General features: G+C 47.8%; 1 protein-coding gene across 2 annotated transcripts; it reads right to left on the minus strand.

Moving 5' to 3' along the window:
- Positions 1 to 2,753: 2,753 nt before the first annotated feature.
- ZMPSTE24 (zinc metallopeptidase STE24) lies at positions 2,754 to 23,595 on the minus strand. 2 transcript variants are annotated; one of them, XM_068150945.1, is made up of 10 exons: positions 23,470 to 23,595; positions 19,256 to 19,402; positions 15,732 to 15,818; positions 14,659 to 14,775; positions 12,683 to 12,835; positions 8,626 to 8,767; positions 7,195 to 7,355; positions 5,735 to 5,839; positions 3,968 to 4,111; positions 2,754 to 3,522 (listed from the first exon to the last, which is right to left on the minus strand). In XM_068150945.1, exons 1-10 carry the CDS (start codon positions 23,578 to 23,580, stop codon positions 3,298 to 3,300), a joined length of 1,392 nt encoding a protein of 463 aa, XP_068007046.1. In that variant the 5' UTR covers positions 23,581 to 23,595; the 3' UTR covers positions 2,754 to 3,297. The 2 variants fall into 2 exon arrangements, with proteins under 2 accessions (XP_068007046.1, XP_068007047.1); XM_068150946.1 differs by lacking the exon at positions 23,470 to 23,595 and adding an exon at positions 21,059 to 21,216.
- Positions 23,596 to 24,191: the final 596 nt, after the last annotated feature.

Genomic DNA, 24,191 nt, shown 5'->3' on the forward strand with positions numbered 1-24,191 from the left:
GGCCGCGCCGCACAAAGGAGCCGCGAGCACGCTGCCGGCAGCGCCTGTGACGTCACCACCGTCTCAGCGAGCGCGTGCGCAGGAGAGCCGGAGCCTCCCGGCGAACCTCCGCGGCAGTAGGGGGCGCTCGGAGGCTCAGCCGCTGAAGGCGGAGCGCGGGCTGCGAGAGCGCCTAAGCCTCACGTCAGCAGGGAGCAGGGCAGGGCTCCGGAGATCACGGAGCGGTTTGGGGGGGAAAGGGACCATCCCAAGTCATCTTGTCCAACCCCCCTGCCGTGAGCACGGACATCTCCAAATAGATCAAGCTGCTCAGGGCGCCGTCAAGTCTGGCCTTGAATGTCTGCAGGGATGAGGCCTCCACCACAGCCCTGGGCAGCCTGTTCCAGCATCTCCCCAGGCTCATTGTGCAGAACTGCCTCCTGATGTCCAACCTAAATCCCTCCTGCTCATTTCAAACCATTGCCCCTTTGGCTGTCCCCACAGGCCCTTCTGAACAACCTCTCCCCAACGTTCCTGTAGGTCCCATTCAGATACTGAAATGAAGTCTCCCAGGAACCTTCTCCAGGCTGAGCAGACCCAACTCTCCAAGCCCCATCCCCAGAGCAGAGGTGCTCCAGGCCTCTGATGATTTGTGTGACCCTCCTTTGGACCCTTTCCAGCTGGTCCATGTCCTTGTGGTGGGGGGCCCACAGCTGGTGAGATCTCAGCAGATCAGAGGGGCAGGATCCCCTCTCTCCCTCTCTGGTCACACTGCTTTGGGTGCAGCCCAAGCTGCCCTTGGCCTTCCAGGCTGCCAGTGCCCATTGCTGGCTCCTGCCCAGCTTCTCTCCCACCAGCACCCCCCAAGTCCTTTTCCTCAGGGCTGCTCTCAATCTCATCATCCCCCAGACTGGACTGATACCAAAGATTGCCCCGACTCAGCTGCAGGACCTTGCACTTCACCTTGCTGAACCTCATGAGGTTCAAAGATGGAGGCCAGAATGAAGTCTCAGTCTCGCTGCTGGCAGTGCTTGCCTGCTGCAGCCCTTGCTGTTTCCACACAGAATTGGTGCCTTGAGTATGGAATTATTATTTTAAATTTTTTATCTCAGTTACTCACCTGGCTTCACAGTGTTCCTTACCAAGTCTGTGTCCTGCAAGCCTCCCAAGCACCAAGCTGAATCGACACACCTCAGCCATGCCATCAAATTAACCTACACATTCTGTTTTGCAGTTTCCCTGCCTGCACATCTAATCCACATAGGGAGTGTTAGGACCTTGTGAGCTGGCAACCAAGGAAAGTGAGAAGCCCTATGACCACAGCAGTCCTTTGTGGACACAAGTATGCCCAGAGCATGCTTCATGAGGTCCCTTGAAACGTGGAAGACAGATGAAAGGAAAACATTTGTCCTACGTCTATAAAGCATTCGAGTTTTAGTCTTCCTCCCATCTCTTTCCTAGGTCTACACTGAACTTTTCCCCTGTGCATGTCCTCCCATATGTAGAGTATTTAAAGCCTCCACAGGAACTGACATTTCCTTCATTATGCCACTTCACTCCTGTTTGTGTCTGTCCAAATCTCTGAATCAGCCACAAAATTCATTGCTGAGTTTAAGTTTTCCCTTCTGGGTGAGACAAATGGTTTTGTCAGAACACATTCAATACATTTTCCACAGGTGTACACCAACCAATCTCTGAAAACCTGACACAAGTATTTGCTCTTCTGAATTGAGAGAATTAAGTTAATCCTTTTATTTTGAAGGGCTATTTATTAAACACAGCTGACACGACAGACAGAGGCTCCCCCACTCTGTAAAACTGTCTCTTAAGCCCATCTATCTAGTTTAGTTTCACAGTCACTAGGGTATAAACAACATTGGAATAAGGCATACAAAGGGCTTCCAGCAACATCTTTTCTCTTGTTGCACCTGAGCCACCATCATACCCATCATCTTACAAGGCATTTTCCCCTATCCCCAGGAGAACAAATTGAAACTAACAACAGAGTCTTTTGAAAATGCTTTGACATCTAAAAAAAAGAAAGAATTTGCTTCAGCTTCTTCTCTCTTTATACAGAGCTGAGCAGAACATTTTCGTCTACCACAGATAGAAAATTGTCTTTTTACACTAAGTATGTGCCTTCAGATGGCTCCAAAACATTTGTATGGCACACACAAACTGCCTTAGATTAACTTTTAGCTTTGTGTCAACAGAAGTCAATTTATTGCCCCCTCACATCAGAAAAGTCCAAGACAATCAATGCAGAAGCCACACCAGCAATTCTTCACTCTGTCCTTCACTAACCTACGTGACCAAACTCTTTCTTGGGCTAGAACAATGCCAAGGAGTGTTTCCTAAGTATTCCAGCACTGCTATTTCAGCTGGATTTGTATTAATGGAACACCCCCCGCCATGGCATGGAGGACAAACCCCCCTGGAAAGAAAAGTTCAGCTCTGCTGCACTGCCTGAGAAACTGGACAGCTCCATACACAAAACAAACTCAGACAAAGTACAACAGAAATGGAAGAACAGAGGCATGGAGAAGCTGTTAACCATTCTGCTCACAGGCCAAAGGGAGAACAGAGAACTAGAAACTTCCTCTGACATCTGGATCCTATTCTGCCTCTCAGTACAGCCTCCCACATCCCCAGCAGCACTGCAGAGAAGAGGAGGAGCCCGGCCCTAGCATAAAGCTATCAAATACCAACTGGTGCTCATTTTCATGGAAGCCATGGTGCACTGCCTCAGCTGGAATTCATCTTTCCTCCCATGCTTCAGAGAAAGGAGGTTTTATTAAGTAGCATTTTCAGTGGTGACATACATGAATCCAGGAGCAAGGCCAGCCCTTGCAGTCAGCTTTCAAACCCAGAGAGTGCCTGGCAAGAACAAGGATCACTATTCAGAAATCAAGTCACTCCAACAGGCTTCACCATGTAGAGACTTGAGACTGGGAAGGTTCAGAGTGCTCAGAATGGGAAAAGGATCAAAAGCACTGTTCAAGGCATACACAAACTGAAGAAATAGTGTTCTGAAGTCTATCCATTTGTTTTCCTCCCTTTCCAGGTTTATGCTATGGTATGGAAGATAAAAGCCTGGGTCTGGGGGGGGGCAGGGCTTCACCCAGTGCTTCTAAATTGAGTTCCACAGGAATTTTTTGTTTTTAAAAAAAAATTACTTTATAATTTAATACCCAGCTCAGGGTGTGGTGCTTTTAACACTGAACTTCATGAGCACTACTTTTAAAAAGAAATTAAAAAGCAGCTCTGAACTTTGCTTCTGAGATGGAAGCAGGGTCTCGGGCCCAGCCAGCGCTCCTGTCACTCTTCCTTCACGTCCTTCAAGGCCTGCAGTCTTTCTAAAAGCGGTGGATGGGAGTAATGCCACATGGAAAAGATCCAGTCAGAAACAGGGAATCCTAAATTATCTTTGTTTAACTTGATCAAAGCAGAATACAGGTCCTGAGCCTTCCCAAGCTCCTTGGCAAATGCATCAGCTTGAAACTCGAATCGTCGGCTTAATACAGTCAAACAAAACGAGAGGACCTGTGGAGAGAAAGATCACATTTAACATTCAGCTATCTGCAGGCTCCTGAGTATCAGTAACCACTGCTGCATCTGCCTGCCCACAGCCCACACCTCACTGTGGCTACAGAGTGAGCTCACTAAGGTTTATGCAGGCCACACCTGGAACTGGGAGCCTTACACCACATAGTATCATAGTATCATTCAGGGTTGGAAGGGACCACAAGGATCATCTAGTTCCAACCCCCCTGCCATGGGCAGGGACACCCCACACTAGATCAGGCTGGCCAGAGCCTCATCCAGCCTGGGCTTAAACACCTCCAGGGACAGGGCCTCTAAGCTTCCTGATTAAAGCAAGATACCACACAGAGCCTCTAGAAACTCCAAGCTTTCCCCTTTACCCCAAATTAAAATCGTTCTTTAAATAGGATGATACTTCAGCATCTATTTCTTGAAAACAGTTTACCTCATTGTAAGGCGAAAAGATGAACTGGAAAATAATCATCAGGCCTATCAGGGTAGGCTGGGTGTCATAGAAACCAAAGGCAGCAAAGAGTTCCTTTCGACCAATTAACACAGCAAACAGGAAGAAGCAGAGGAAGGAATTCATCTGCAGAAAGGAAACAACATTCTTGATTAGGAAGGGGGGTTATCGATGTCTAAAACATGGCTTATTCGTATTACAGACTGGCACAGAAACACCACTGAAAAAATACCCAGAGAGATCACTTCAGAACCAACAGACAAAGAGGATGAACAGCTGGCCTGGTTCTATTACAGTGTGCAGTTAAGGAAATGATGTTTGCTGTCAGGGACATAAAAACGTCAATAGTGAAGGAAGATGAAAAGGCAAGAAGTGAGAAGGAAGCACAGGGCAGAATCCATCTCCTTAGAATGAAGCACAAGTTCCAAGGAAAGCTTAAAAGGAAATCAAATCTGCCTGTGCCGTGTCAGACTTCTATTCCTGAGAACAATCCAGGCCTCTAAGTCATGCATCACCTGTGCCACACTGCTTGCCTGGCTTTCCAGAAGCAAGAGGCAGGGCCATGCCCCACATTTTCTACAGGTGATTAGCACCTTTCCAAGCCATTAGCGCCCATTCAAGACCAAACAGTCTTCTTAATGAGGAAGGTGCCAGAATATTGTTTGTTACTGAAACGCACAGGACAGAAAAAGAAAAGGAATGGCTGTAACAGCAAACAGAAAGAGAAGATATTGAACAAGAATTTGTGACAATTTCTGCTGGTGAAGAAAAAAAATTCTCCCTATTACAGCAAAAGAATAGTACCTAGAAAATAGATCCAAAGACCAACGCTACATGAGTTAGGAGAGTGGCAAAAGGCTTCATAACAGTTGTTGGTAGGAGGGATCAACACTGATGTCAGAAGTTGAAGGTTAATTCCCTCAAAGCAGAAAGCAACAAGGACCTCCCTAAAGTGTTCAGCTGCATGGTTAGGAAAAAATCCAGGAAATGGAAAGACAGAGATTGTCTTAAGCAGGAGCTTGAAAGTTACGCTTACAGCCTGAAAAGCTTGTGAACAATCTTCAAAATAGAACAGCACAGCACTCCTGGTGCAGACATCTCAGGAAAGACATGATGGGATTACAGAAGGTGCAGCTAAAGAAAAGGAAAGCAAAGCCTGGGAACTGTAAGAACAGCAGGGTGAGTGACACCTGGAACATGCCAGAGGGACACACAGCACAGACTGCTGTCAGAACTGAAGGCACACACCTGTGCTTTGCAAATGAAAAAATGCAAGCGGTTCACAGGATCATAGGATGTTAGGGGTTGGAAGGCACCTTCAAAGATCATGAAGTCCAACCCCCTGCCAGAGCAGGACCATAGAATCTAGCACAGATTGCACAGGAACACACCCAGATGGGTCTTAAAAGTTTCCAGAGAAGGAGACTCCACAACCTCTCTGGGGAGCTTGTTCCAGTGCTCTGTGACCCTCACAGTGAAGAAGTTCTCTCTCATGTTGAATGAACCTCCTGTGTTGTAGTTTATGTCCACACAGGATGCATTCCTGTGTGGACTACCCTGGGTGACCCTGCACTGGCAGGGGGGTTGGACTGAATGATCTCTGGAGGTCCCTTCCAATCTCCAGCATTCCGTGATTCTATGATAGTGTGTAAATGTGCACTTGCAAATCTGGGCGCAAGTGCTTGGCAACAGCACTAATTACAGAATGCTGCAGGGAAATCAGCAAATCACCACTCTGGCAGAACTCACCTGGCTGATGATAATATTTTTGACAGTGTGGCCTAGTTTCCAGTGACCTAATTCATGACCAAGTACAGCCAGAACTTCTTCATTTTTACATCCTTGTTTCTTATTCTGAGGGAATACAAAGCAAAAGTAAATCAGATGTGATTGAACGCAACTGAATACATTTCTTACATACTAGTCTGTTTTTTTCCCAGGGTCACTTCAGTGTCCCTAGATTAGGGTTTTCCCATCTACCATCAGACAGACTGAGCCTTTTTTGAGCCTTTTTCAAGAAGATACTTACAACCCCTCCCAACTTCTAAGTTCCCAGGACTTCTCTGCTGAGGAGGCATTCATGCAAACATGGAAGAATGCTAGAAGATTTCCTTTCCAAACTCTCTCCTACCATCCCTTGATCTCATCCTGGGCTTTTCTTTTCACTCAAGAAAATTCATTACAATGAAGGGCCTCAGATTTTCAATGTAGAATTGAGAGCAGAGCCCTCAACTGTAGCTTCCCTTCCAAGGCACTGCAGTCCCCTTAGAAGGTAATGACAACATCCCTGCCCTCTGCAAAAAAACTTGAGGTCAGAGGGACATCTGTACCCTCAAAGGTACACCAGCAAAGCAGAATGAAGTACATGGGCTTGTGTACATGGGCTTGTGTACTGAGAACACAGCTGAAGAATCTGTTGAGATGGAACAAATGATTCTCATTATGACCAGAGAAGGTGAGCTCAACATCCCCTCCTGTCATCACCCTATCTGGAGTAAGCTATCCCACATCATGGAGGAAGAGAATGCCACCACCAACACAGTTACAAGAAACAGAAGCTGGACTGAACAGCAATCCATGTATTGGCCTAATGCTAGGCTGCAGGAGACAATTCTTTCTTCTCTGTTACTCCTTCAAGCTCTCGAGAAAGGATTCCATCATTTTTAACCTTCCCTACACTCTCCTGAATCCCCAAAAGCTGTTCCAGCAGACTCCTGATGGCAGCTGCAATGCAAAGGACAATGAAAAGCCATTATCCTGCTGATGAGCAGGCTGGGGGAGGAGGCACATGTAGAACCTCTCTGTGCACACCTGCACACCTCTAGCACCAAGTTCTTGCCTATAGTGAAAGGCAGACAAATGGCACACAGACAGTCCTGGCAGTCCCAAGAGAAAGAACTTCAGCTAAAATTCTGAACAGGTCCCTGCTTCAAACAATCACAAGTCCTGGTTTTCACAAGCAGGGAACCAATAGTTTCCTAAAGCCTCTGTGGATTTCTATGGTCTCTGCCACTATCAACATAACTCACACAGCCCCAGAAACTCCTAAAACTGTCACAGCAGCTCAGGGATACTTTGGTGTTGAAATCCTGAGGGTTTGGGTTTTAGCATCTCACTTAGAATCTTTATGACACACTCAGAAAACACGTGGGAATATCTCACCAGGAAGTTAAAGTAAGTAACACCATGAAAAGCAAAGATGAACTCACTTTGGTTTTAGACTTTGTCTCTTCATTCTCACCATCTTCTCCTTCTGCTGGCTCTTTGTTCAGTGCAGAGTAGTCTTCCAGGAGGGTGTCAAAGAGCACAATCCGCTTATTCTTGAAGAATCCGTAGAAATAGGCATTGCTGTGAGAAGAACGCTTAGAACCTGAGAGGGAAAATGTACATCAAAGGCTGGACAAGGCCAGGCACTGAAGACTCTGGGGTGTTCCATTGGCATTCCAAATGAACAGTGGACAAAGCCAAGCAACTGAGATTCCAGGTTGAAGCATATTTTGAAGTTACCTAAGTAATGCTGATTGCATTCACTGACAGGAGGAAAGGAAGGCCTTTGGTCCATCTGTAAGATGCAACCACAACAATCACTACAAATGTGAGAGCAGCCATGGGTCACACCCAGTCCAAACCCCCTGCAGTCAGGAGGGACATCCCAATTAGATCAGGTTGCTCAGAGCCCCAACCAACCTTAAATGTCTCCAGTGTTCCACCACACTCACAGTAAAAATCTTCTTCCTAATGTCAAATCTAACCCTGCCCTGTTCCACTTTCAAACCACTGCCCATTTTTCTATTGCTACAAGCCCCTGTCAGTCCCTCCCAAGCTTTTCCATAGGTCCCCTTCAGGTACTGGAAAGCTGCTTCAAAATCTCCCATGACCCTTCTCTTCTCCAGGATGAACAGCCCCAACTCTCTTACCCTGGCAGCTAAGACTCTTACAGCTAAAGTCTACCATTCCAGCTTTTCATGCCATCTCATGCTGCTTTGGACAGGGCAGTAAAAGCACCTCTGATCCTCACAGAGCAGGCAAAACCAAAACAAAATTTGGGAAAGTCCTTGAAATCTGTTTCAGAAGGGAGCAAGGTGAGCAACAGCAGGAACATCAACAAGCAAAGTGCTGCATGAACATGTTACAAGGAAGGGACATGGCAGCTGCTCCACGTTGTACTCATCACTAGAAAGTGACCACATCAGTCTCATGCAGAAGGTAAGAAGAGTGCAGCCAGACTGTGAAAAACCACTGATGTGACAACCCTGAGAAGGAACAGGTGGGTTTAACTTTCATAACTTTTTAAACTGTTTCACTACAGTGCCTCATACTGAACTGAGACCAGAAAGGATCAAAAACTTTCCCCTCTGGTTTCAAGTTCTAAAATAGGACTTTTGATTGCTGCTTCCATTTCTGACTGTGCTGTGTATTTCCATTCCACAGAGACAGGACAACACTCCCAATGAGATGCTGAGTTCAGGCTGTACATTCAGCTTTGCTTTTTTGACCTCTAGGCAAGGAAAAGGGTACAGACACTGACAAGCATTCCAACAGCTGAGGAATATAAGCAAGTGCTCTACTACAGCACCCACAATGGAAGCTAAAATCCACAGGTGTGAAATGACAGAGGTGTTTTAGCTGAAGAATCTCACCTTCAACAACGTAGACCTTAGTCAAGGGGAAGTCAATGCCCTTTGCCATCGTTTCAATTTGTTGCTTGAGCTCTCCCTCAGGAAGTGGAATGAATTTGTCAAACAAAGGTGCAATGTAGTCTGCATAGATTGTGACAAGCACCTGCAAACACAGGCAGAAATTACAAGCAAGGCACAGAAATGTCTGTTCAGTAGTAAAGATGGAGCAGAAGTACAGGGAGAAGGCACAATGTCAGAAAACACACTTGATAAAGCAGAGTCCTGCAGGAAGTGTGAGCCACAGCAAGGCTTCTGTGGCTCATCCCATTTGCAGACACAGCTCCTTAGCCTGCTGACAAGGCAAGATGTGCTGGGGGCAGGTTCAGCTATAATCTGCAGTCCTCAGCAGAGCCAGTGTGAACAGAGGGTTTGCTCTGAGGGCACATCAAACTGCAAAACCACTATGACAGCTGGGCGTATGGGTCTGATCAGCCACAGGCTGTCATTCTCACCCACTTCACCAATGCTGGAGAGCTCTGAGGTGCCTCACACTAAGCAGCAGAGCTGACTGGACCAGAAGATGGTCCTGTTCTTCAAATTCCTCTTAGCTTATAAAGTCACAGTTTAAAGTAGGCAAAAAAAAACCATGTCCCCCTTGTTCTTGCCCTTCTGTATGAGGGCTAAGGAACTGCTTGATGCCTCTGGTCCACAGTAATCCACAGCCATGTCCCAAAAACCACTGCATTGAACCTGCAACTCCTGAAACTGACAGGAGATGCAGCCCAGTTGAGAAAGGCAGGACTGGAATAACACCATGATGGAAAGACAAGCTGAACTACCTTCCTTTACACTCTGAATCTTCACAAAGTTAGTTATTTTAAAAAGCTGGACTGGAGAAAACTTCAAATTCTGGTTAGTGCAAAAGGAATAGGGCATGAGAGGCAAGCAGACAGCAACATGAGCTTCAAAACTGTCTCAACAGGTTTTTATCCACTGAAACAAGTCTCCTGACTTTCCAAAGTACCTGCCCTGTTGAGAAAGTCCAATAAAATCTAAAGCTAGGGAAAGTGACCTTCCCACAGTCAGAGCAAAGGGGAGGCAGAGCAACATGGAACACCATAAGAAAATAAAACCAACAGTTCAGACAAGGATTTAAAGCTCTGCAGATGTTTTGCAGCAGCTGTAGGAAGGTATTTTACCAGCAGGAATCAGCTGTCGTTTTCAGTCCAGACCAGCATCTCAGACACGCAGCATGCATGGCCTAACGTCAAGCTTTTATCTCTCATCTCTGTATAAAGCCCTGATATTAGCAGACTGGCAGAAGGATGTAATTTTAACCCTGATTACAGAGTAAAGGAATTTTTCCCTAATTGGAACTCTGAATGGTAAATCTAACACCTCTTAAGCATATTTTGCAAGTCAAAGACTGTTCAAACAGGCCTCAGTCCTTGATCAACACCCTGTAAAGCTGCAGTGACACTGCAAGACACCTGAAAAGCACCAATTGTCTGGGCATGAACTGCAACCTCAGGAAAAAAATACTACTTTCTTTTTTAAAAGAAGAAAAGTGAGCCACTGGGTCTTGCAACATTGCCTGTCAGCACAGAGGCTGGACTGCTCAGCTGGAAGAGAGAGGCAAAGCAATACTAAAATAATAGTTTGTGATAGGAAAGTGCCAGAAAGATAAGTGGCATTAGCTGAGTACATTCTGCTTCTTGCCTTGAAGTTCAGTGTTAGATACAACTGACATCTCTCTCTTCTTTCTACTAAACTTGCTTGGCAAAAGCTGTCAGATGGACTTTCAGAAAGCTTCTCACAGGAGATCACACAACGTTTTTCTACATCTTTTAAGGAAAATATGGCAAAAATAAAGCAGCCAATGTCTGGTACAAAGGAAACTGAGGGGAAAAAAGTTTCACTTTGGGTGTACAAAGGGCAAGGGCACGCCACTCCAGAAAATCTGGGCTCTTCCTTCAGTCCCAAAGCTACCTGTTCTTTTAAAACTTCACTGTAAGCCTGCCATGAAAAAGCAAATGATTAAAGCCTTTAAGACTAAAGGCTTCAAATAGGAACTAGCTATCACCATGAGGAATGACTGTCTGCCCAGCTTTTGTAAAGAAAAGGGCCACACTGGAATAAGCTGTGAGCTTGGCTGCTTCACTGAGCTGGGCAGAGTACCAGCTCCATGCTGCACTAGGATGTAAGAGTATGCTCTGAAAAAAGGCTGAAAGGAAAAGAGCAATTCATTAAGAAATCCCTGCCAGGAGTCTGCACAAGCATTCCTGTAGCAGACATTTCAGTAGGCATGAACTGACACTTCTGGGAGCTAACACCAGGGTTAGTCAGAATACATGCAGAGACAGAAAAGGGAAGAAGGCAGAGCATAAGGCCAGCTGGAGCTATCACAACAGAAAGCCAGGAAATGCTGCATGGTGAAACCAACAAACAAAAGCAGCAAAGAACTCAAAGCAGTAATTGTGAGCCAGACTTGCCACCTCTGTGGGGCACTTTGCTACTGTACTGTCCCTATGTGGCTCAGAAACACAGCACTGGTCACTGCACTAGGCCAGGGCAGAGTGGCCCTGCAGACATCCACTGCTGCACACAGGTTTTCTTTCAGTTGCATGTGAGGCACTGTGGTAGTTTTAGGCTATGCCTTTAAAATGTTTTCACAGATCTTGAACAGAAAGCAGTAAAAATGTAAATAAATCACTATTGGGTGTAAAAAGGAAAATGATAGTTCTAAACAATCCCACTGGAGAGAGAAGGAACCAGAACTGGTTGTACAAAACAATGTCTCTCTCTCTCTCCTTGCTTCTTCAGGCTGGGAGGTGCTAACTTGCTTCTGCTTGACCTTGGCTGCACTGCTTTGTTGTGACTGCTGTGCTCTGTCTCTTGTCCCTTTGTGTACAGGGGGGTAAGGAGGAGGCAGGGAAGGGAGAAGCTATTAGCAGCTTCCCTGGTCTTTGACCAGGGTGGTCCTTGTGCTGTTCATTATTTCTAAATACCTGTAAATATTGTATATTTTGTATATATTAATTGCATTTCATTGTAGATTGTAGTTTTGCTTGCAAATACAGCTCTCATTTGCTTCCAACTGAGCTGGTCTGGCAAATTTAATGTCGGGGGGAGGGGAATTTCCAACCCACCACAGGCATCAATGAAGCAAAAATCGCAGCAGAACAGCCAATACAATTCAGATAAGGACATCTGTGACCCATAAAGCCAGGACTATGAGAAGACTTTGCAGCCATGGGTTCAACTGAGCCACAATTCCTACCCTGTTGCCATGTCTGGAAAAGTCAATGGAGGTATTGGGTATCTGGGTGGGAAATCAGGTCTTCCTGCATTAACTGCATGGCTCCCACGCAGCACTAGATCCCATTTTTGTACAGCCAGTGTCTGTGCTTTGGACAGGAAGCTGACAAATTGAAACTCAAAGCAAGCTGTAAAAGTAATCTGAGCCTACAAGCAGTGGGAGAAAGAGGAGAAAAACACAAAGCCAAAACCACTTAAGTCATGAAAGAAAGCAACCCTGATTTCCTGCCGAGGGACTTCTGAACATTTCCTTGGTGACATATTCCAGTTGAACCAGAAAGTCTGAATTTCACACAAGAATTAGGGGTTGATGAGCTTAAATTTATAATTAGGCTCATATGGCAGGTTGTAATGTAATGATTCTTTTACTAGTTAAGGTGTTCTTGTCATCTAAAAATAAACTAGCACCCACAGCAGCACTTCTGTCATCCCTTCCTTGGGAGAGCAGTGTCAGCATGTGGAGAAAAAAAGCCAGAAGAGCTTTATGTTGAGAAATAAAAAGCTCAATGAAATACAGACTCCAGAGCTCACAGCAACAATAGAAAACATCAAATCCTTATGATGGATACAAAAGATCCTTTGAAGTAACAACAACAAATGCCAGCTACTGATTCAGCGTAGAAAAGTAGCAGAACCACAGACACTGGAATTCCCAAGAGACTTGGATTTGTCCCCAGGTCCTTACAGTTGTTTTTAAACCTTGGCACACTGAGCTATGTAAATGAGCTAACATCTGGAAGATCCCCAGCCATATACTCACCAAGGAAACAACTAATGTGAAGAGCCAGGCATAGATGAAGAAGTAGTCTCCCCCTATTTTGATGATGTAAAGCAGAAGGGCTGTCACGGGCAGCAGGATGCACTGAGTCACCACAAATTTCTTGAGGGCATCCTTAAAAAAGAATCCCAGTGTCTGCAAAGGAAGGATCCAGAGATGTGGTCAGAGCCACGGTGCTGAGGAAACTGACCCCTTTAGTGGATGCACAGAAGCAAAGTCAGGCAAATCACAAACCAGCAATGCCACTGAACCAGCAAGGTGCCCTGGTAGCCAAGGTGGCCAATGGCATCTTGGGGTCGATTAGAAAGTCTGTGGTGAGTGGTCAGAGAGGTTCTCCTGCCCCTCTACTCTGCCCTGGTGAGGCCACATCTGGAATATTGTGTCCAATTCCGGGTCCCTCAGTTCAAGGACCTCAGGGAACTGCTTGACAGACTCCAGCACAAAGCCACAAAGCTGCTGCAGGCTGAGGGACAGGATGAGGGAGCTGGGGCTTGGAGCTGGGAGCAGAGGAGCCTGAAGGCTGCCCACGTTGCTAGTGATAAAGATGTGCAGGGCTGGAGCCAGGCTCTGCTCAGGGATGTCCAAGGACAGCACAAGGGGCACTGGGGGCAAGCTGGAGCAGAGGAGGTGCCATGGGAACAGGAGGGAAAACTTTTTACCTGCAAAGGTGCTGAAGCCCTGGAGCAGGCTGCCCAGAGAGGTTGTGGAGTCTCTTTCTCTAGGGACATCCCAAACCCACATGTGTGTGTTCCCATGTGACCTGCCTCAGTGGTCCTGCTCTGGCAGGGAGGTTAGACTCCCTGCCCAACTCTCCAGCCAGTTTAAGTCTGGCTGAATGGCAGCACAACCTTCTGGTGTGTCAGCCACTCCACCAAGTTTGGTGTCACCAGCAAACTTGCTGGCAGTGCCCTCTGTGCACTCATCCAGGTCATTGAATATACTGAACAGCACTGATCCCAGTATTGACCCCCAAGGGACTCCATTAAACACAGGCCTCCAACTTGACTCCATTCCACTGACCACAACTCTCTGACTTCTTCCCCTCAACTCTGTATACTTTATGTTGGCATTGCCATTAGCTTTGTGGTTTCATTAAACCTGCTTCCCTCTCAGTCTGGGGTCTTCTCTCCTTTTCCCAAGTCCTCTTTCCTTCTGGGGAGGGCTCATCAGGTGATAGAGCAACTGCTACAGCTTAGCCACAGGTACAGGTTAAACACAGACAACAGCCCGTGTGCCAAACAGCTTTATCCCACTTCTGCTACCCATCCAGATTTTATTCTACTGTAAAATAAGTTTCCTAGTGGAGCTGGAACAGAAAATACTGTGGGCAATGCTAGCTGGGTCCTAAAGCAGGAAACAAATTTGTGCTCTGGCAAGAAATGGCTAATGGTGAATCTCAGACTGAGGCTCCTCTCTCAACAGGAAAATCTGATCTCATGGAAAAACAGACAGTGAAGCAGGTTAAACTAACTTGGTGAGAGAAGTTAAAGCCAGGGTTGATACTGAGTACCTAGCAGAAATCCAAATGAGGAGCAGAATTTTCTGATTACAAGAATTCAATAAAGGAAACAGAGCAGGAACGTTGCCATTGCTTGAGTCTGTTTCATCTGCTCAGGGTACATGACTCAGAACTGCCCCTGCCAAGCAGTGACCCAGGCTGCTCAACAAGGGCACATGAAGAGCAGAAGAGTCCATCCAAAAATGAGCTGAGGTATGAAATGTTCTTCATTCCACCACCAGAACACACAGGTCCCTGTGCTCAGAGGTGGGCTCATGCAGAGCCCTCCTGCCTGGGTACTTCTGAAACAGTCACAAAGTGGCACCACTCTGATTTTTTATGCAGTGTGTGTAGGAAAGTTCCTAAAACAAACTGTCTGTGGCACAGGGCCAGGGACACAGCAGTGTGTCTAACCCACCAAACCTACCCCAGACAGTCAGTGCAGGGCTATCTGCAGTACCTGCTGATTGAAGCCATGTTTCTCCTCTATGACAAACGTGTTGTACAAACTCCATGGGAGACCAGTCACTGCACTGAAGAGAGTTGCAAGCAGCAGAAAAACCAGAGACTGAACAATCTAAAAACAAAGAGACACCATTAAAAAAAACCACAAACAATCCCTAAGCCATAACCACAGAGAAAAAAAATCTGGTATTGGCTAAGCTGCACTAACACTGCTAGTCTAGGTGTTAAAAATGGCTAAGCTGCACTAACACTGCTAGTCCAGGTGTTAAAAATGGCTAAGCTGCACTAACACTGCTAGTCTAGGTGTTAAAAATGGCTAAGCTGCACTAACACTGCTAGTCCAGCTGTTAAAAATGGCTAAGCTGCACTAACACTGCTAGTCTAGGTGTTAAAAATGGCTAAGCTGCACTAACACTGCTAGTCTAGGTGTTAAAAATGGCTAAGCTGCACTAACACTGCTAGTCCAGCTGTTAAAAATGGCTAAGCTGCACTAACACTGCTAGTCCAGCTGTTAAAAATGGATTTCATGTCAGTGTTCACTGAAACCAGTTAGAAATTGGAGCTAGACAAATTCACAGAAACAACACATTTGTGATGATCAGATTGCTGGTCACTGTGTTAAATGAAGGAGAAGAGATACACTGATGAAAGAAACTGAAATGCAAACTGAGGGTTTGTGACAGGCCTTGGCTGGCTGCCTCACCCACAGCACAAAGGCAACATCAGCAGCAGCCTCCAATTGCTGACCTTTTGCTGTGCCAGAAGATCACTTCTAAGGTTAGTAAAATGACAATACTCAAACAAAAAGCCTCCAACCCCCGCCAGCTCACCCCCATGTGATTCAGGTAGCTTTCAGATTTGAATGTTTCCAGCACACAAAGCTATTTCATTAGTAAGCTAATATGAAAGTCCCATCTGGTGATCCCTGCACGCACCAGAACACACCTGTTGTTTTTAATACATGGTGGCTGAGTCCTGCTTCAAGTAAACACAAGCTTAAAAATAAAAGTAATGGTAACAGTATGGTTTATGGATCAAATGTTTTCACCACAGTTTGAAATTACTTACCTCATATTCTGGTCCAAACCCAGCATGGCCAGAGACCTGCCCAGACAGATTCCAGAGAAGAGGAATTCCTCCACAGAGGAGAATCATCTGCAGAACAAAAGCACATAGCAGAGGCAGTGAGAAACAGACTGTCACCATCTTCTACTGACATTTCACCCTCAAAAGGTTCTCACCTTGCTGTATGAGAAATGAGGCTTTTTTCCTCTCTAATCTCAGCAGTGCATAAAGAAAAGCTGGAATGTTTGGCAATGGTTCATTTGTACTTTAGAGAAGTACAGATCAGGTCAAGTTTTTGTTTGGGTTTTTGCAGATATGTTAAATACCAGACCATTTCCAAGCCTACACTCTGGTGCTCTACTGGCTCAGACAGAAGGCAGATTTTTCAGAAGACCTTAAACTCATTTGCCTATGCTTGTAAAACTCCTCCCTAGGAGGACTGGGCAAGACTTAGCAACTTGGTTGCTCTGGGACCTGCCTGCAGTCCCTGTCCCAAGGAAGGCCTTCAGAAGAAGGCTGTGATTTCATTTCCAGTATCAGTGCTGCATCAGCCATGTTAAGGAAGCTCCTTCTGCCCTCTTCCTTCTGCCTGCCTCCACTCTAATTGACTGCTCAGGACACACCATCACCAAATAAATGCTTGAGCCAGAGCTAATACAGCAAGCACTGCCTGTGGTTAAAGGCTGGGGCGGGGTGTTTGCTCAGCAGCTTGACTCCAAACGTTTCACTTTTACTTTCTCAGCAAGTGACCAATCCCTATACAGACAAAAATCAGGCTTAAAGCAAGCAGGCTTCCAGGATGGGAAGCAGATTCTGTTCACATTTTTACAAGGTGTAGTCTTAAAACCTAACTATCAGGGTGTGTTTTGAGTGTCAGCAGGAGATGCAAGTGCCCAAAGCAAGCTTGATTCATAGGCTAAAAACTAGGTTTCAGAGCTGGAAATCCAAGAAGTACCAATCCCTGAACAAAGACAGCTGTTAGCATGATGTTGACACTATCCATTAAAGAAAAACACATAATTAATGGCTGAAATAAATCAAAGCATGCCAGTAATCCTACCACAGCATCTCCCTCCAGCTCAATTGCCAGGTAAGCGAATCATCCTTCTGCCTACTGAAAGCAAAATGTTGCAAAGCTGTCATCCAATTTCACCAGCTTTGGCCATGACAACCTCTGTCAAGTCCAGGCAGTTCCCAAAGACAACAAAGGATGCAGTTCACACTCTAAGGAAGTGGCAAGCCCAGCCAGTAGAGGCCAGAGATCAACATCACAGGAAGGAGCAGTAACTCCTCATCACACGTACGCAGAGAAGCAGCTGCAGGCTCCCTACACAACGGATGTCAGGGTAGAACAGGATCACAGGATCATTAAGGTTGGAAATGGCCCTTAAGATCAAGCCCAACCATTAACCCAACACAACAGCAAGTCCACCACTAAACCATGTCCTCAAGTGTTGTGTCTACACATCTTTTCAACACCTCCAGAAATGATGACCACTTCCCTGGAGAGCCTGTTCCAATGCTTGAGAAATCTTTCAGAAGTTGAGACCTCACCTGGAGCACAGTGTCTAGTGCGGGTGTCCCCAGCACAAGAAGGACGTGGAACTGATGGAGAGGGTCCAGAGGAGGCCACAAAGATGATGAGAGGGCTGGAGAACCTCCCCTACAGGGACAGGCTGGGAGGGTTGGGGCTGTTCATCCTGAAGAAGGCTCCAGGGAGAAATCAGAGCAGATTTCCAGTACCTGAAGTGGCTACAAGATAGCTGAGGAGGGACTTTCTACAAGGGCTAGTAGTGACAGGGTAAGGGGCAATGGAAGAGCAGTAAAAGAGGAGATTGAGACTGGAGATCAGGAGGAAATTCTTTAGAGTAAGGGTGGTGAGGCACTGGAACAGGTTGCCCAGGGAAGTTGTGGATGTCCCCTCCCTGGAGGTGTTCAAAGCCAGGCTGGATGAGTCCGTGAGCAACTTGGGCTGGTGGGAGGTGTCCCTGCCCATGGCAGGGGGGTTGCAACAGGAAACTAAGCTTACAACATTGTCAAACCCCTACCTCTCCAAATTAGCAGCCAGAATTTTGTGGGGGACTGCAACAATGGTAGTCCTGGGTGAAGGTAAGCACAAACTGCTGATGCAGCTCTTTGTTTAGCAGGGCACTACAGTGGCAAGAAAGGCTCACTCCAGTTGTGTGTTTTCCTCAGAGACAGCAAGGGAAGCTGCTTTGGCTAAAGCTCTTAAAGCAAGATAAAGCTTCAGAACCTTTTGACTTGTTGTACTTGCCAGGTGGTACCATCTCACTGTGTCCACTAATCCACTGCTGGAGGATCACTTCAGTTTTCAATTTAAGTACTGCTTCTCCAGTTGGTCAAAGCCATAGAAGCTTTTCACATTCACACCAAAATTGTCAGAAATTCTCCAAAGCAAACCAAAAAGCCCAACAAGAGGAATGAACCAGCAGTGCTGACAGGTGTGTAACTACATTTTCCCAAGTTCACAGAAAATGAAACAATGTCCAGGTCAGGCCACACAGAAGAGATCAGGATATGCAAAAGTCAAGAGGAGTCACCACTCTCCAGTACTGGTTTACCACCACAGTTCCATCACTTGCACTATTTCACAATACTGCTGCCATTACCTTTCAGAACTGACCTGGCTGCTTCCTTAAGTACATCCTGCTGTAGATCATACTCGAGTTCTATTTTGCAATGCCAAGCACTTCAGGATTCCTTTTTGACCTAGTTGTGCTACTGATGAGCAGTGCTGCATTTCAGCAGTAAGTCAGAAGTTTCTCTTAAGTCTGTGTACCACACCTGTAATGCTTTGTTCTAACTCAAGGGCTCTGCTTTTTCACATATGTGAATGTCACTTGCCCAGGCTAATTGTTCTTACTCTTCAGAAGTATCCACTGGTACTCTTCCTGTTCCCACAGGCTTTTCTTATTACCTTCTACTTAAAAATTTATCTATAAATTAAAGTAGTTCATAGAATTGTTCGGATTGGAAAGGACCTCGAAAGGTCACCCAGTCCAACTCCCTCTGCAGACAGCAGGGTTGTCCTCCCTGCTGATCAGGGAGGACAAGCCTCACCTTGAATATCTCCAGGGATGGGGCCTCAACTCCTTCCCTGGGCAACCCATTCCAATGCTCCATCACCCCTGTGGGAAAGAACTTGATCCCAGTTGCATCACTTCAACCACAGGTGTCTGTAACAGTTGTAAATAATTCTCATGCTGCTTCATTATTTGGCAGAAGAAACCCTAACAGCCCAGCTGTGCCACTAAACCAGTAATGCACTGCACCCTGTAGCTGTGCAGTGTGACTCAGCCCTGCACTGACAGAAGATGAGCTGGCTGGGTAATTTCATTTCATACAGCAAACACAGGGCCAAAGAAGAAACACAGGACCCCAGACCAGCCAAACATCAGTGTCTGGCCTAGGATACCAGGACACCACCAAGGCAGCTGCACCAGCAATACAAGCACTTCAGTTTAAGAACAGTATCCTATGGATGCTGGGGAAGCACAGGTACTTACAGTGCCCTCCACCTCCGAGTACAGGCCTGACCAAAAGCTGAAAGTGCTTTTGTCCAGCTGGTACAGGCGAGACTTCTCAAAGGTTTCTGGGTCCATGATCTGTCCTAACTCCTGTGGCACACATGTTGTTGTCCTGTACACCCGCCTCTGAAAGAGGGAAAAAGAAACTTAGAAATCTGCATCCAAGGTTTTAAAGACAAAGACAAATACAATTTAAAAGCAACATATGACGTGATCCTATGAGCCACCACTCTAAGATTAAAAAGCAGCCAAAAAATAGCTCAAAAATTACAAATACTCTTAAACTCCTGCTTTCTATCAAGTCCCAAGTACAAAGCTGAAGCATAACTGTGTCATAACCAGGAACTGAGTTGCCCACTTAATGTATTTCTAATAGTTATTACATGTAGATCACATAAACTCGTTTTTCCACAGGATATGGTTTACTGCACTACAGTAATGACTAAGCAGAGATTGAAACTGAACACTAGATCCTTCCATGCAAATCATGCAACTTCACCAGAAAAGGTAACTGTGCTGTGTGGCTGCATAAGGTGCAATTCCATTTTTGGTAGAGAGCTCACCACTTGAAAAATTCTAGAGACTAAAGGTCTTTATTCCACCCACTTCCTTACCTTGCTTCAGTAATGTTTATCCCTTCTCAAAGACAAAAGGCTCCTATTCTGTGTCACTTCAAAATACTTTTTTCCTCTGACCAAGTACCAGGCTGCAGCCTCCCAAAGGGCTCAGCTGATCTCTCTCTGCCACACTGAGTCCTGGCAGCACTTTCCCAGCTGTGCCAGTCAGGCTGGGATGGGGTTTAGCCTGCACAGAGGCATGCACGGAGGCATGCACGGAGGCATGCTTTGCATCTGCTGGTGACACCCCTGGTCTAGCCACTGCTAAACAGAGGCAAGGCCAAGGCTTTCTCTTTCTCTCTCTTCCACAGCAAGGCTCAGGATGGGCAAGAGGCTGCAAGGCCACACAGCTGGGAGAGCTGACCCGAGCTCACCAGGGGGGTGTTCCAAGCACCCACAGCTAAAGCAGAAATAGTAAGGGGAAGAGGGGAGTTTGACTTACAAGGTGGCTGTTACTTGGAGGCAGATCAGGCATCTACCTTCTTGTGGGAGGTGGTGAGCAATTGCCTTTACAAAACTTGCAGGGCTTTCCCCCCCCTTTTCCTTCACCTGTTATCGGTCTTTGCTTCGACCCATGAGTTTTTATTGGTCTTGCTCTCTCACCTGGCCAGGGGAGGAGGTTCGAGCTGCTGGGTGGGTGTTAGGGTGCTGCCCACCACAGCCGCATTTTTCAGAGGGTTCCATGAGCTCACCCAGCCCCGGGGGTGACGCCCAGGGTCCCCACCACCCGCTAGAGCAAGGGGCGGCTACGGCCGGCCCGCAGCGCAGCCGTGCCCCGGAGCTGGGCCGGTGCGAGCAGAGCAGGCGCAGAGAGGGGCAGGAGCCGGGCTCGGCAGAGCTGCCGAGAGCTTCGCGCTCGGCTCGGGGAGCACAGACAGCACAGCGAGTCCCTTCCCCTGCTCGGGGGTCCTTTCCCCGATAGCTATTCGCAATTTGCCGGCGCGAACCGGTTCCACCGGCGGATCGCGGGCGCACAGGGCTGACACCGCGACACAGCCCTGCTGCCTCGGCCGGGACACGACCAAGTCCTTCTCAGACAGGGGCCGGACTAAGCCGGTCCCCGCTCCGCGCCCAGAACGCCGCCCGCCGCCCCCACGTGAGGCCGGGTCGGGCCCAGCACAGCCCCCGGCCTGCTGGCGCCAGCCCCCGCCAGCCCCCCGCCGACCTGCCGGTGCGCCAGGAAAGCTTCCCAAAGGTAAACAGCCCAGGAGAAGAGCAGCACGGAGCAGAAAATGCGCTTCTCGGCCGGCAGCTCTGCCCACAGCTCGCCGGGCAGCGCCATGGCGCCGCTCCCGCGCTTCCTGCCGACCCCGCGCTGCGGCGCCGCCTGGCGCCTGGAGGAGCGGCGGAACGGGCGGGGCCGGGCCCCGGCCCCGAGGGGAGGCGTGAGGGGGCCTGAGGCGGAGCGGCAGCTGTGGTCGGGGGGTTGCCGCGCCAGCCCGCCCCTGCTGCCACGGAGCAATTCCGCCGCTTCGGGCGGCGCTGGCGCACGGAGCCCAGCCGCGGAGAGGGCAGGGCGACGGGGAGGGCCTGCCCCGTGGAGCAGCAGGAGAGGCTGAGGCGACCGCCCCTCCTCACGTCACGAGGGGCCCGCGGCGCCGCGCCGAGTCTGCTGCTGGAAGGACAGCACGTGAGAGGCGGCCTGACAAGGCGGCGCCCGGGACGGCCCCGCTGGAGCTGCAGCGCCTGTGGGCCCTGTGCCCCAAGGTGGAGAAGAGCTGTCGGGACCTGCTGGTGGTGTCGGGAGGCGCCGCCCGCCCACCTGCCCGTGCTGGACGCTGAAGCTGCGCAGAGGCCTCTCCTGCTGCTCAGGTGTAGAGCACGGGCTGATCCTCGGGGAAATTCCCTTCTATGCCTCGTGATTCCATCAGCCCTAACAGTGCTGAATTTGATCATATTTGCATTAGTTTGCACCTGATTGCAACCATGAGGCTGACCAGTGTGGAAGAGGACGCTGAACAGATGGGGTTTGTGCTCATGCACATGCACTGGGTCTGCTGTGTCCTGCAGCACAGTGAACACAGTGCAGACCTCTGGGAGCACCAACCCCAGCATTGCCCCCCAGAAGTGGCATCGGACTGGACTGATAAAGGTGGAGTAGAACTGATTGGACAAGAGCAAACACATTCCCATGTAAATCTCATCAATAGGTCAGTACACTTCTGAACTTTCCCAAGCACTTACTAGCAGGATGTAGTATCCATGGGAACCTGGCTCTGAGACCAGACTCCTGCAATGTCTCCCTCCCTACCATGTGTGTTTGCAACAAAGCAAAGAGCAGGCTGTTGTCCAGTGCTCTGACCTAGGACCATCGAGGCCTGGTCAGGAGGGAGCACACTGTCTGGCACTCAGCTGTCACTGACCTAGCCTTCACAGTGATCTTGGTGGGTACAAGTTTTGTGGGATGCAGAGGTGTCCTTGCTCAACATGAGCAGCAGGATGATTGAGAAGGAATTCAAGGCCCTCGGTTGACTGATGGGGTGGGAGCTCAAGTGCTGTTCTGCTCAGTTCCCTCAGTGGCAGGGGTGTACACTGAGAGGAAGAGGAGAACCCCTGCCATCAACAATTGGCTCAAGGGATGGTGCCAGCAACGGAATTTTGGGTTCTTTGATCAAGGGGCAACTTTTACTGCACCTGACCTGCTGGACTTTGGTGGGGTGAATTTATCTAGAAAGGGCAAGAGGGTACTAGCTTTGGAGGTGGCAGGGCTCATTGGGAGGGCTTTAAACTAAATCTGAAGGGGGTGGCTAAGGAAACCAGTCTCTCTGGAGAGGAGAGAGTGGAACATAAATTAGGGTTAATTGAAAAAGCAACAGCCCAGCTGAAGTGCATGCACACCACTGCACGCAGTATGGGTAACAAACAAGAAGAACTGGCAGTCTTGGTTCTCCAGAAGACTATATTAGAGTTGTTATTCCAGAAATATGGTAGGATGATGCACATAATTGGAGTACTGCACTGGGGGGTTAAAAGCTCTTCAGGAGAGACAGGTGAGGGAGAAGAGGAGAGGCGGTCCTGTATATTAGGGAATCTCTTGATGCCTCAGAACTTGAGGTTGCAGATGAAAGGAATGAGTCCCTGTGGGTTACAATCAGAGTGAGGCCTAACTAAACTGACATCCTAAGTGGAGTCTGTTATAGACCACCCAACCAGGATGAGGAGGCAGATGAAATATTCTACAAGCAACTGAAGGCTGTCTCAAGATCATCAGATCTTGTCCTTGTGGGTGACTTTAACCTACCAGACATCGGCAGGGAGCTTAATTCAGCAGAGAGGAGGCAGTCCAGAAAGTTCCTGGAGTGTATGGAGGACAGCTTCCTGATGCAGCTCTTAAGTGAGCTACCAGGGGTCAGGCTCTGCTTGACCTGCTGTTCTCATATAGAGAAGGGCTGGTGGGAAATGTGATGGTGGGAAGTTGTCTAGGGTGCAGCAATCATGAGGTAGTGGAGTTTTCAATATGCAGAACCCTCACCTTGGACTTCCAGAGGGCAAACTTCAACTTGTTTAAGAAACTTATTTGGAAAGTAACCTGGGCAGCAGCCCTTAAGAACCTTGGTCCAGGATGGTTGGACTTACTTCAAACAGGAGCTCTTGAAGACACAGGAACTGGCTCATCTCAGCAGAACTAAGAACACAACTGGAGGGCACAGCACTAAAGCCCAGCAGTGCACAGCTTCCAAGACTCATGTACGACCACTGAGGAAAACCCACTCCCCACTTCCTTGATGCCATTCCTGGACTGAAGAATTTCCCAGGACTTGAATTCTTACCTGACAAAACAGAAACATTTGTCCTGAGCTCTATTCAAGCCTGTGGGCAGAACTGATGTAACAGCAGCAACCTGCTCAAGAGGCTCTGCAGAATCCTTCAGAGACATGAACTGTGAAACCTGCCCTGGGTATTGTGGTGGCGACTCCCCTGCATGCAACAACTCCAATCTGGTGAGAGCAGAACACCTTGGAGGAATTTAAGTTTCACACACGACTGTTCTGTGGGATTACAGAACTACAACTGCTATAAAATTGAATCTCAGTGCCAATTTGTTGACACAAGCAGCAGGATGAGTTGTTTTAACAGGAAAGGTGTACACTAGAGAACTTTATTAAAGAGCTTAAGCAGCAGGTTAGGACAAAGGTGGGTTTTCTTACTGATTTTTGTAGTACTCTTCAGTGGCAAGTTTGCAGCAGAGTTTATATTAACAGTGTAAAAGAAATGAAAACTCAAAGTTGTAGTTTTTAAATGATCCACAATTTGGTAGCCTGACAGAAAGGAGGAGGAAGCTCTGCTCCCAAGGGAGA

This window comes from Melanerpes formicivorus, unplaced genomic scaffold, assembly GCF_026170545.1.
Source record: "Melanerpes formicivorus ecotype bairdi unplaced genomic scaffold, bMelFor1.0.p_v2 SCAF_21, whole genome shotgun sequence".
Taxonomy (NCBI): domain Eukaryota; kingdom Metazoa; phylum Chordata; class Aves; order Piciformes; family Picidae; genus Melanerpes; species Melanerpes formicivorus.